The 13,885-nt window shown below is 43.4% G+C and overlaps 1 protein-coding gene across 2 annotated transcripts in view; it reads right to left on the bottom strand.

The window, feature by feature from the left end:
- DENND2D (DENN/MADD domain containing 2D) overlaps positions 1–13,281 on the bottom strand; it is a 49,083-nt gene extending 35,802 nt beyond the window's left edge. Inside the window, exon 1 of one of the 2 annotated variants that reach the window (XM_015416420.1) lies at positions 12,899–13,281. In XM_015416420.1, coding sequence (XP_015271906.1) covers positions 12,899–12,962 — 64 coding nt within the window. In that variant the 5' untranslated portion in view covers positions 12,963–13,281. Of the gene's footprint in view, positions 1–12,218; positions 12,271–12,898 lie in introns of those variants that run through there. The other variant, XM_015416421.1, reaches the window with a different exon arrangement.
- Between the last annotated feature and the right edge of the window lie 604 nt (positions 13,282–13,885).

The following is a 13,885-nucleotide window of genomic DNA, read 5'->3' as shown; positions in this document are numbered from 1 at the left end:
GTGAAGCCAATAAACGGTACAACATTCTGTCATCTGATTGTTTGACATCTTTCTTAAGTATGGCTTCTAGATAGACTGCCCGAATGTCATCATACAAACTACAGTGGAGGAATACGTGTTCGATTGTTTCAATCTCCTCTGAATCACAATCACAAAACCTAACAGAGTAGGGGATTTTCTTAAATCTTCCTGCTAAAACCGCAGAGGGGAGCACGTTAAAGCGGGCCAGCATAAATGCTCTACGCAACTGTGGAGAAGTCAAATCCAATAAGTATTGTGCAGGGGTGTTGATCGGAAAACGTGCCCATCTTAAAGGGGAGCATCTACCAGAAGCCAAGGCTCTAAGCTCTTGCATCTCAATATCAATTAATCTCTGTTTGAGCAGGGCAAAGATGTGTGCTTCAGATAAGGACATCATATCATTCACGCATAACCCTATTGAGACGATTTTCCTTTCTATAGCAGCAAACCACTCAGAGCAATGAGACTCTTCCAACAGATATGTAATAAGGCTATTGGGACAGTTCCTAAAGTGCAAACGTAGCCAAAATCTGAAGGTAATTATCCAAGCCCTTGTTTCCAAGCGTATCATATTGACTTCCAAACAAATAGCGGCGTAGGAAACACACAGGGGCAACCCTAATATTTTCCTCACAAAATTGGATTGGAGTTGTTCTACCATTTTGTTAAAAGCTGTGATCCAAATGGGCACCCCATAAAGAAGCTTCGCTCCAATTTTGTGCTGAAACACTTTTAGGGCCGCAGGAACATACTGGTTACCCTTGGTAAAAAAGAAACGGGTTATTGCTAGCACACAGCTGTTCGCAGATTTAATTACTTCTGATCTGTGGGCTACCCACCTTGCACTATGATGAAAGTTAATTCCCAAATATTTAAAACACTTCACCTGTTCAATGGTGTTACCCTTAACACGCCAGTTGATGGGGTTCCAGGAATCTCCGAACACCATTATTTTAGTTTTGTCAAAATTCACAGATAATCCGTTCAGCTCACAATATTCTATAAAATGTGCCAACAGTCTCTTTATCCCTACTTCAGACCTAGAAAGAACTACAGCATCGTCTGCAAACAATAGCAGGGGCACCGGTCGCGAGCTCATAATTGGGCTGTGACCATCAATCCTCTCTAACCCCGTGGCCAAATCATTTAAGAAAAGATTAAAAAGGAGGGGAGCCAATACACAGCCCTGCTTAACCCCTATTTTGATGGAAATTTTCGGGGTTAAATCACCATCCCTAGAGCCTCTTACTTGGCAAGTGGTATCTGTATATAATTTCTTAATCAACAGGAGCAATCTCATTTCAATTCCCAACAGCCTTAACTTCTTCCATAGAAGCTCCCTTGAGACAGTATCAAAAGCACTCTTCAGATCCAGGAAGGCAGCATACAACTTGGACCCTTTCCCTTTTTTGTATTTATTCACTAAGTGACTTAGCACAATACAGTGATCCAGAGTTGACTTCCCCTGATGATGTGTTTAAGTGAAGCAGTGTGTTAGGTCCTAATTTTTAAAATTATTTGTGTTATTTATAGTCCGCCTTTTTCACTGATATTCAAGGCAGATTACACAGTGAAAATCAGTACAATAAATAGGATGAGGAGACATCTAATAAATAATGTAATAACATTAGGATTGCAGAAATCAGGACCAAGGCATAAGTATTAAACATGACATATTAAACAATGCAAGAAATGGTGTTATGTAAACAGAAATACCATGCAATGAAAGCAAGAGAAAAACAGATAGCAACAGATAATATCTTACAGTCCACAGTGACCAGTCCTATTCTGTATATCAAAATGTCTTCATGAATCATTCTGTTATAATGCAGCCCTATTCCTTTATAAAAATGATCTCCTGATAGGATTGCCAGCTCCAGGTTGGGAAATTCCTGAAGTTCTGCAGTGGAACCTGGGAATGGTGGAGTCTGGGAAAGAGAGAGCCCTCAGGAGAGATATAATGCTATGTAGTTCACCTTCCAAAGTAGTCATTTTCCCCAGCAGATCTCTGTAGCATGGAGATCAGTTGTAATTCCAGGGGATCTCCAGGTTCCACCTGGATGTTGGTATCCCAGCATCCTGAACAGTTCTGTTTTTCATATTTTGCAGAAAGCCAAAAGTGTGGAAGCCTTCTTGACCTCCTAAAGCAAGCCGTTCTATAGGGTGTGGGGGACACTACAGAGAACGTACACGAACAGGCAGTTGTTGATCTTGCCCATTTGCAGGATGGCACCTGTAGAAGTTCCTGTTCGTGGTGGGGCAGAGGAGGAGAGGTAATCCTGCAAACAAGAGGGTCCAGGGCCAGGACGGGCTTTGCATGTGACAGCCAGTACTTTGAATTGAACTTGGTGACTAATGGGCAGCCAGTGGACTGGAGTGACTGCAGAGAGAGTGTAATATGCATGCACTGCCTAATTCCTTAATAATAAACCAAGTGGCAGCATACTGCACCAAGCTGCACTGTGATCCCTCAAAAGCTGCGGCAGCCTGGTACACAAAGTGCCACAGTGCCACAGTGCTAGTAGGTGATATCGAGGAGGGGAAGTCCATTATAATTGCCTCCTCCTTCCTCTTCCACGATCAGATTTTTCTCAATTCTCTCTTCTGGCTGTAGCCTTTGGTTCCCATCCCACGGCATTATGTTCACAGGGCTCTGCTCACACACAGTATCAACTTTTCAGGGGACGCTAGGAGAAGAAGATGGGAAAGATCTGCATCCAAGCCAACCTTCTACTTTGGGCTTGGAAGATCCATCTTAAATGTTCTTACAATGTCAGCCTTCTGGTTCATGAGTCACAATACGTGTAAACATCACATTCAGAAGATGCCTAATGAGGGAACTTTGCAAGTTATTTTGCTGCTGTCAAACTTTCCAGGGTATATTTGAGTTGATAAAGACAGGAATCACTATATCCGATAGCTAAAAACTGGATACTCTGCAGATTTACCAATACCATTTTGGTTTCTGCAAAACCCAGGGGGAACTCCCCCAATTCTCGCCCATTTACCCTAATTAAGCAACAGCTAATACTATTCCAGAAACCTGGTAGCTTTTCCCGTCCAGTACTTAGAGGGTCATCAAGCACCATTAGCACCTATAGTCCACCACAGGTAAACTCATCAAGCTTCTCCCAAATAATTGTTCACCTCCGAAAAACCCATCAGGTTTTTTTGGGGGGACAAACATGTCAGACTGCTCCAGGGAGCATTTTCCACTATAATTGTAGCACTGTGCTCCATAGCAGTGTGTGTGTGTGTGTTCTTGATGTCATACCTCACACCCCCAAATCCTTCTGGGTCCTCTCTTCTATGCCCCATGAAACACCGGTCATTTCGCTTCTGTCTCCATGGACCTTGGTCTTCGAGACTGGTAACTATAGCCTTCTCTGAAATTGCTCTCTCCCCTCTCCTCCCTGATTTCCTGTTAGTTAACTTGTGTGTTTTCCATGTGGTTGTGTGTATCTTGCCCTTTTATTCCTATCTCAATAAAACCCTTTTCCAGTTGAACATCTGATTGATTTATTTTGAGAGTTCTCTAAGGGAAAGATCCCTGTATACATAGGTAGAGAATCCATTACCCCCTCTCACTTTGTCTCCTTTAAAGCTGAGTTCCCCCAATTAAATAGGAGACTGCCTTTTTGGGTAACAGACTCTAAATATCAATTTCTCTGTGTGAGGGTGGATTCTTACAAACATATTCATCACTTCAAGTGGCATCTAAATTCAGTACCAAATAAAATATGGGGGCTGTAAAAGTTCTGAATCTAGATGATTACCCACCTACATCTTTTGACTCAGACCAGATGGCACAAAAACTGCCTTGTCGGGTACTTGTAATTATGTCCTTTAGAACACACCTCCAAGAAGTCTAAAATAGTGTTATGAACTGTGAGCTTGAACTCCCTCATTCAAATCTCAATTCAGCCTTAAAACCACTTGGAGGACAACTCTAAACATAAAAATATGGGAGTACCAGATTTCTCTTACCTTACAGAGAAAATGTAAGGATTTCTGAAAGTATGTTTTCCCCCCCTAAGTACTAAATAAATATTTAATAACATTATAATAATTATTATTACTCCTCCAACAAAGCTTGTCCGTATTCATCACACTTCTTTATCTGCATAGAACAGTTTGATAACTGTTTTTCTGAATTTAACTTGGAGTTACATTTCATTTTTTATCCCCTGAAAATATACTTTTAGGGTGCAAAAGAGAAGCCATTGAGTGTCTGACCTAAAAATATCTCCTGATTGGAAGGATACAAGTCTAGCACAGTAACCAGGGCAGAAGAACAACTCAAAACATCCTCAGAGAACACATAAAGAAGCTGATTAGAAACAGGCAAAGCCAGAACAGTTATTCATGCAGAGATACAGGAGGCAGCCTCTGTGTGGATAGGTACTATGGGCTCATACTAGCAGTTCTCTTAAGACACACACTAGTATCCACTGGAAGGAACACTGCTGAGAATTAGTTTAGAAATATACTGTTGTAGACTGAAACAGCCTGGAGGCAATCTATTCTAATTAAGGAGCTATATCTTATACTACTTAACCACCCGTTATCTCATGACTTCCCAGCTGAAGTGTGCACTGCAAGAAAAGAACAAGGAAGAAAAGTTGCAGCATGCTTGAGATGCCTGCAAGGCAAGGAATAAGATGACCACCTCCCTGGACACAGCTAGCACCACGTAGCAGAGTCAACGGAATGAGAAGTTCTCCAAAGCAACTACCTGAAAATGCTGAACAAACAGAACTAGATATCAGAATCCAATTAAAATCCAGAGACTGACTCACATATGGTTCCCATCTCATTTTTGCTCCTTACAGTCTTAATGGTACTTCTATTTATTTGGGGCATGATCCAACTGAAGCAGGAGCTTAATGTTTAAGTCTGTGACCCCCAACATGGTGGTGCCTAACATTGTATCTCCTGGTATCTGTCTGCTTCTTCTCAAAAGCACCTCTTCGTCAAAGCAAACAGTATTGAGTCCCTGGGATCTTTCACATGCTTCCCACTTGCACTGGCTTTGTCTAATATTACTTGGACAATATTGGGGTACTTTGTATAAGGAGAGTTCCTGGCAGTATAGTAGTACATCTACCCCCAAAAGCATGGGGTGTAAGAGTTAGTGTGGCAGAATGGCAAAGGTGTCAGACTAGAATTTCATGTTCAAATTCCATGAAGCTCACCAAGGGTGACCTTGGGCCTGCCACACATTCTTAAGCTTAACCTACCTCACAGGGTTGTTGTGGAAAAAAAGAACTATATATACTGCCCTGAGTTCCTTGGGGGAAAGACAAGATAAAAAAGCAATAGAGTTCCATGGAATGACACCAGATACCTCTAGAAAAGCCACAAGCAAGGCAAAAGAAGACAGGTCCTCTCCACTACTGCCACCCAGCAAGTGGTATTCAGTGGCATGCTACCTCTGAACCTAGATGTTTCATATAGCTACTGTGGCTAATAGCCATCAATAGATTTATTCACCATGAATTTGTTTGATACCCTTTAAAAGCATCCAAGGTGGGACTCACCATGTGACAGCAGAATCCCTAAATTGTGGATGCTGTGAAGAAACACTTTGCCTGTCTCCAATCAACTGCTGATCGATTTCATTGTGACGTTGGTGTACCAGGAGGGAGACCTGCTTTCCCTATACTATAAATAATTTTATAAACACTTTCAACTGGATTGGCTCACTCCCCTATGCATGTGAGGGCATGCCTGCCACACATCTCTAAATATCTGCTCTGGGGCTAAATGGCTCAACTGGGCATACATACTTATACATCACATGGTCAACTCCTAGATTTTATTACAAAATCATCTGTATGAACATCTGCTCATTAAATCCTGTAAGGCAAGTGCATCCTCATTCCCACCACACACAGAGCAATCAGAAATCTGTCTCTCAGTTGTCATTTTTCTAAACTAAAAAGCCCTAATTTGCTTTGGACTTTCTTAGCAGGAAAGGTTCACTAACCTCTTGATCACTTTTGAGAACCAGTGTGGCATTGGGGTTAGAAAAGAATCCGGGAGACCTAGGTTTGAATCCCCACTCTGCCATGGAAGCTTGCTAGGCCAGTCAAACACTCTCAGTTCAACCTACCACACACAGCTATTCTGAAGATAAAATGGAGAAAGGGAGAATGCTGAAAGCCACTTTGGGTCCTCACTGGAGAGAAAAGTGGGGTATAAATTAAGAAAATAAATGTTAACTCTGTTGGATTTTTGTAGGAGAGGAGAAAACAACCAGAAGTTTAGGAAAATAACTCATAAGTACCTTGCTATCCTCCATAAAAGGGATGTTTCTTTCCTCAGAAATAACCATGCAGTGCAGGAATGTTTTTTTAGGAATGCCCAGCGTTAATACAAGACCCTTGCGTCAAGTAGTCAGATGACCCACACTTTTGTGATAAAAATCTTCGATACTGGCCCTTGAAGCTTTACAGCTTTCTCTGCAGAAGTCTCCTTGCTGCAATGAAAGGTTGTATCACAGCAGCAAAGCTGTCAGGGTTCACTGAGTCCAAGCTCCAGTACAACAGAAAAGTATAACCACAGTTGCGTCAGACAGGTTGGGTGCTGGAATGAAGGATTAACAACACCCAGGAAGTAAATTAGCTTCAACTGCACCCAGAAAGGGAACAGAGCAAACAGCAACAAAGAGTGGCATTTGTTACAACAATTCTGGCAACAATTCTGCAGCGAGGGACGGGGTTCAGATCTAGATTTTGGATGAAGCTGTAGTTTTCTTCACTTGCCTAAAGAAAGTCTATTCAGAGCAGTAAGTCCAAGGAACACATCAAGAGCAAACTGCAGCGGAAGAGGAGATGGAGCAGGAAAGATTCTTTTCCACACTAGAGATCTGGGGTGGGTAGTGTCTTCAAGTTGCTTCCGACTCATGTTGGCCCTAGGAATTAATGCCTGTATTTCCACAGAGTAACCATAGTTGCGTCAGACTCCTACTAGAGATATGTACTTTCTATGATTAACCCTTGAAGCCACTAACAGCTGGTATCAAATTCTTACAACATAACAGTTCCCCTATGAAAATAAAAACATGCCCAGAGTTTAACGTTCACTGGAGCAAAAATGTTCTCTTTTATACAGCATCTAGGGGTGAGTGTGTAGATAAAATAAAAATGCAGGAGAACATCAGACTCTGATCTTCCTCTCATTTCTTTTGATACTTGTGTGGGGGTTTTTCTTTAAATAATCATGATTTATATTCATTTCAGCTTTCAGAAAATAGCTTCCAGGAGCTAAAATTGTGTTTCCCAACATTACAAAAATGGAACTCAGCTTCCTTTGATAACCTTCCTTTTTTTGGGGGGGGGGGAAGTTAAATCAGTTTTTTAAATGTAATTTCTTTAGGGAGTTGTAAAAATTAAATTATCCTTCACTCAGGCCCAGACAAATTATTTGCGTTTTTGAGGGAGAAATTTGTCCTGCAGGGCTTTTTTAGTCAGCCACTTACATGGGCTCAACAATGACGCTCACTGCTTAGAAGCTGTGCAATAAACATTTCCTTAAAATGAGTATCACATTCTCAAAAGTCTTCTTTTAAGACCCGTCTGAACGGCACCTGTAATTAATTGTGTGCTGTCAAGCTGCAACTGACTCAAGGCAATTCCAGAACCATGGTGCTTTCAAGGCAAGAGATCAACAGAGGTGGCTTGGTGTCCCATCACTTTCCTCTGCATAGTAACTCTGGCCTTCCTTTGTGGTCTCCCATCCAAGTGCTGACTGACTTGTTAGCATGGAACGCTGTGGTGAATGAGCTCCCGGTTTATGGATCAGCGATGGTGGTCTTTCTCCCCGGACCGCGGAGGAGCAACTCGCACACCAGCAGTATGGATGGGTGCTACCTCAAGTAGCACTCACACGGAGCCTTTGTGATAGGCTCCAGGCCATAGGGCTTTTGAGGAGCAGCCTCTTCGATGGCTAAATGCCAGAGAATTGAGGTTTCCCTCCGCCCTGACGGTCCTGCTGCTGTGTGGCCCTCGGGCACAAGCCGATTCGACTGGGCGAAGCGCTGGAGATCGAGCAACGAAAGTTACATAAGATTTCAGAGACAGAAAACCGAAGTAAAGGCAGAAGGACTCTGAAAATTGCCTTTTGAAGCAAATAACAAGTAGATGCTCAGAAAGTTCTCTCACAACAACTAACATACTAACATTGAAGCCGAGACAAACAAGAACTCTACAAGTATATTGTTGTACTAACACTTTTATTAATAACACTTAGATTAACACGGATATGATCTCCTCCTCTTGGGTTTTTAGTGTAGTGTGGTTATCTATCCTTAATCCTTAGATGTAATCCCCTTCCCTTATATTTTCTTTGTAGTTTTGTAGTCTTATAAAAAAATAATAAAAAATATCCCTCCGGGGATTTAAAAAAAGAAAGGAAAGCTGTGGTGAAATACAGTTTTCCCTATTAGACAAGGATTTTCTTCCTGATGTTTTAAAATGGACTGAGATTGATTCTTTTGTGTCTTCTTGGACAAAGACAGATGAAAGACTCTTAAGCTTGTGGATTCCCTACCCAAGTTTTCCTTTAGATCTCCCTCTAGTTATGAATAAGATACTTAGTAACCTAGAACCTAGCAGTTCGAAAGGTAACAGCGTTCCGTGCGCCTTGGTGTTTAGTCATGCCGGCCACATGACCACGGAAACGTCTTTGGACAGCGCTGGCTCTTTGGCTTTGAAACGGAGATGAGCACCGCAACCCTAGAGTTGGATTCTACTGGCTTTCGAGCAAGGGAACCTTTACCTTTTAACCTACAACAAGGGACCACTTGGAGTTATGTAGCAATGCCAAGAGGAAAGGCATCCCATCTTTTCCAGCACTTACAGATTATCTGACATTCCTAACTATTCCAACCTTTCGAAGACTTTTCTTCTTGGCCAGACATAATGCCTTACCTCTTAATAAATTATTTGGCAGATTCTCAGATACACTGATTGAACAGAGCATCTGCCCATATGGAAAAGTGATGATGGAAACACTTTCCCGTTTTTTTAAAATTTAGTTGTGAGTTATATTCTTCCGTAAAATCGTCTTTTATTTCTCCACAGTTTCCAGTATGATCACACGATCACCATTTATTATATTTGCTATCTAGCAAGTATAAGGCTGTTACCCGGTCCGTAGCTTATTATTTCACTGCTGTCTTGAAGATTTGTCCAAAGGTATAATTAATTCATGCCTAAATGCTTATTTGCATACAGGCACTCTTTTTGCACTGGAACTGGGACTGTGGCCAACCCTGCTTAGCTTCCAAGCTCTAATAAGACTGGGCTAGGCTGGGCTGTCAAGCTGTTAGTGCACCTTTACTACACATTCATTGTGAATTCAACTCCATGTAACATTGCTCTGTGATGTCCATACCAGTTTGCCAACGTAATCCCCACATTATTTCACTGGTAAATCACCCGAGATTTCAGAGTAGTCAAATAGCTGGGATTGAGTAATAAATTGTTCTACACTGACATAACTCCTTTTCCTTCATACTACCACTGAAAGCCAGCTTCGGTAAAGCCAAACTTTGACAAGGCCTAAGAGGATCTGGGAAGGGATGCCACAGGGCACAACAAATTGATTCCTGGAACACAAATGAACACACTTCCTTCATGTATACTTCAACAAGGAAGTCAGTGAAAGTCATTGGCTCCAGCCAACTACCTACCATCTCGTCACCTTTGCCGATGTTTCCTGTACCATTTCTGTGCCTTGTCAACAAGTTCAAATACTAGTTTAGATACTGGAATCCATACTAAAAGCACAATGCAGTCCTGCAAAGCATGGCTACTTTTCCAGAAAGATTCCTTGAGCTTTTCCCAGACCCTTTAAAGGTTTGACACAAATGGAAGCCTTTAGGTATCTGTCCTTCCATGGAGCCATCACTGCCGGCTTACATGTGGTTTGCTGACTCCTGGCTCACCAAACATTTTAATGCAGTTGCAGCCAATGCTTCAGCCTTGTCTAGTAATGACCTACTCTGTTTCTGGAACAGCAAGGAAGTGGAAATCTGTGCCTTTGGGCCAAAGTGAGAAGAACCAATATGCATGTAGAAACAGATCCATTTTACCTTGAAAAGAGGCCCTTCTAATTCCTGGCAAAGACAGCATGAGGCAGAAAAGAGATATATTAGCTTGCACTGATAGCTACAGTCAGCGGCCTGAGGAGAAAAAGGTGGAGTTTTCAGGCATAAGGTATCCAAGGGAAACCCCCTTCCTTGTTTGCCTTGGGCAGGTGACTCTGTACATAATGAGAGCTTGAGAGTATGAATGCCTATGCCGGATCATGTGTGGGGCCTCCATATCAGTGTGTGGGTGTAGAAGGAACAGCTGTAGAGCAACCTAACTGCCAGTGGAGTTCACTGAGCCCATTTCCAAGCTGACATTTATATTCCTGTGAAAACAAGCCTAGTACTTATCACTTCAAATCTTGGAGCACATATGTAGGTGATACTGAATGGGAAGGCTGAAAAAGAAGCAGGTTGTAAAGGGGTTATTAAAGTCCCCTGCTTCAGGCAAAACCAGACTCACTATTGATCTCCCCAGTGAGTGCACCTGTATGGTACAAGTTGGTCACCTTCACACGTCATATTTTTAGTTATACACAAAATATCGTAGGGACATGCTTAAAATATCATGCATGAAGAGGCCCAATTGCACTCTTAGGGTATAAGTCTTGTTTGTAACAATTGTATGAGACTGTAAAGGGCAACTATTCTCTTCGCAGTGGCCTTTGTCGGTCTGGGAGACAAAAGGAACAAAAAGCCAGTAACTCCAGGCAAAAGAATGGAGCATCCTAAACAGAGTACCAAATTACTCCTTCCTCCTGTCTTAAGAATTCGCTTTGTCTGATTTGTTTTCTTGCCAGGCATAGGGCTAGTTTGGGCTCCAAGATTTTGATCTGGTACAGCAAGATGTCCTGGGTAAAAAGGGGCATTTGCTCACACTCAGCTGTCAGCTAAATTATTGAGGCACTCACCTACAACTATCGAATATGTGAGATTATGCTCCCCAAGTTATTACTACCAACAGAATTTGTCTTTGTTCATGGAATACCTGACAGTGATGTTGTCTAGTACTAAAGTCCCCAACATTTTATTTCATTATAGTGTTACAGTCCAGAACACTATAGACATAGTGTAGACACTATAGACATTCACCCTAGTTACAAGGCTCCCACAGCTATGGGAGCTCTGTACATAGTCTAGATTTTTTTTACTAGACAGGCACTTTGCATGGTGAAGAAGTAAACATGCCACCGTGCTTCCTTCCTTCCCCAGGAAATAATCTCACAGGTAATGCTGCCCAATTATATAGATGCCCAGTCTACCGCCACCCCCCACTACATTTTAAAAAGGGGGCAGATTTCTCTGACCAAGAGCCCAAATGATCAGATCTAGAACACCTGTTTGTCACTTGTGTGGCAGGGGGGAGGGGCCTGCTGGTCTTATATCACACCAAGGCTTTTAACAGCCTGGTGAATGAATGAAGAACCAGCTTGATAATTTGCCCTTTGGCCATGCAAAGGGATTAAACTCCCATTCATCAAGATGTAAAAAGGACACCAAATGTGAAAACATTCAACATGTGCACCAGATTATTTTCTCCTTCTCTTTCACACACAAATACAAAAGTCCTCTGCATGCCAGCGCATGGAGGTGATGGCCTTGTAATTCTATTGGTTTTCTCCTCATTCTGTATTCAGATACTTTATTCTGTATTCAGATACCATCTAAACTATTTATAATTTTTCCACACACCCACCAAGCAGGATCGAAAGCAGTTTACAAGAAGCACAGCATTATCTTACCCAGAATAACTACCCTATTGACTTTAAAGCAGTACTGCCCCACCACATGAGTGTCAAGAAAAAGGGGGGGGGCATCTTAATTTCACATACAAGTTACTGTTGTGTACAGTAATAAAAACCTGAAGCATTATAACCATTTTAAGGGGTATCATCTTAAAATTACAATCAGCTTCCTTTCCAATAAAAGTTGTATGCACTAACCTGAACAGGAATCCCCACTGAATCCAGCAGCATGCATAGAAAGGGAGGAAAAGCCACCTTTTAAAAATCATTTACATATTGAGATATAAATACGTACATGATCACACCACTGTATTCTGCCTTAATCCACAACAAATATCACCTGTTTGAGTACTTACAGGGAGGAACATTAATCTGTATTGGAATGAGATGCATCAGACTGAGAGAATTTTTTTTACTGCCCTGTGAGTAGATCAGGGGAACAACGGGGTAGCTAATCCAGGTAAATGCATCTTGACCATGCTGCACCCTGACGAATGCGCCCTCAATGATCTTCAGTCTGCACCCTTTTTTCCCTTCGCTTTCTAAAACACCGTCCTCCGCGGTTCTCATTCATTCCCATTCCATTGCTCCGGTGGTCATTCCCGAAGTGATCCTTATCACTTCCACCAGAGGAAGGGCACGAGGACGCGGGACTTTCCAAAGTCCGAATTCTGCTGAATTCCCCGGGGAGGACGCGGGGGGAGGGGGGGAGGAGAAGGCGACTGTCCAGCAGCCTGACCGGAATGGGGCTGGCTGGTCTGACCCGAGGCGTGCCTCGCTTCTCCAGAAACTTCCTGGAAATTTCCCAGGAGCTCACACTTGCAGCAGGCGTGAGTCCGATCCCGGGGGGGAGGGGGGGGGAATCCGAAGTTGTAGGGGCAATCCGCAGACCTGTTACAGCCGAAGGGCTGAATGGAGAGGAGGGCAGAGGGAAGAACGGGGCGGACCGGAGAGCCAGGCGCCGGACTGTCTGACGGGTGCGTGTATGGGGGGGGCAGATAGCGGTCAGAGAGTCTGGCAGTGCCCTTCTGCTCCCCTCTCCGGACCGATCTCCGACGTAGGCTGTTTCGGAAAAACCGGGCGATCCCCTCCACCGCCATCAGCACTGCCGCTCAGCTCCCAGCCCCCCAGGCTGCAGCGGGCCCCGGGTTCCTTCTTCCTCCCCCGGCCCGCCGCACTTTCACTTTCCGCGGTGCGGGATTCACACCTGGAGGAGGGGAGAGGGGAGGGCAGGCGCGCGTGCGTCCGTGTTGCTCTGCTCCGCGGGGGTCAGCAGGGAGAGACCTTCACCTGGGACTGGGAGGAGCTCCGTTGCTTCCCGGCGGCGGAGAGGAAGAGAAGAAACGGGAGGGGAGCAGCAGCCCCTGCAGGAGGCCGCGGAAAGAACACCTGGAGGCAGGAGGGCTGCGACGAGGGGGCCCCTCTCTTCAAACCCGCACGCCCAGCGCCACCTCCGGGCTGGGTGAGGCCAACGTGTTTTACTGCCCCACCGACAGTAATGGTTTGTCCCTCCCCTTTTTTAATTGCGTGACGCTTTCCATTTGCAGAATGGTTTTTTTAAGAATAGGAAGGTAGGTTTTTTTTTAACTTGAGGAAAGCTGGCCGTGCCACATACAACAATTGCGCACATTTGTCTGCTGTGTACTCTACCCTTACGGAGAATAAAAGGGTATATATAGGTTTCATGTGACATTTTCCTGTGTTTAAGAACATAAGAAGAGCCTTGCTGGATCAGACCAGTGGTCCATGCAGTCCAAGTATCCTGTCTCACACAATGGCCAGTCAGTCCCTGTGGAGGCAGCCCCCTAGCTAACAACTTTTTCGTAGGGGGGGGGAGTGTTTTTCTCAGGGGCCCTGCCATTATATGTCTCTGTGTGGTACTGCCATACCCATACTTCTAAATAATAACTAAATAATAAATACAAGTGGTTTATTACATATGATAGTCCTCACATATGTATTCTCAACAAGGACTATAAATCCTATGTATTTTAGTATTTTCTATGTATTTTCTTTTTCAGAA

This window comes from Gekko japonicus, unplaced genomic scaffold (assembly GCF_001447785.1).
Source record: "Gekko japonicus isolate JY-2015 unplaced genomic scaffold, Gekko_japonicus_V1.1 scaffold1812, whole genome shotgun sequence".
NCBI classification, from domain to species: Eukaryota; Metazoa; Chordata; class Lepidosauria; order Squamata; family Gekkonidae; genus Gekko; species Gekko japonicus.
This window is presented reverse-complemented; position numbering and strand designations above follow the sequence as displayed.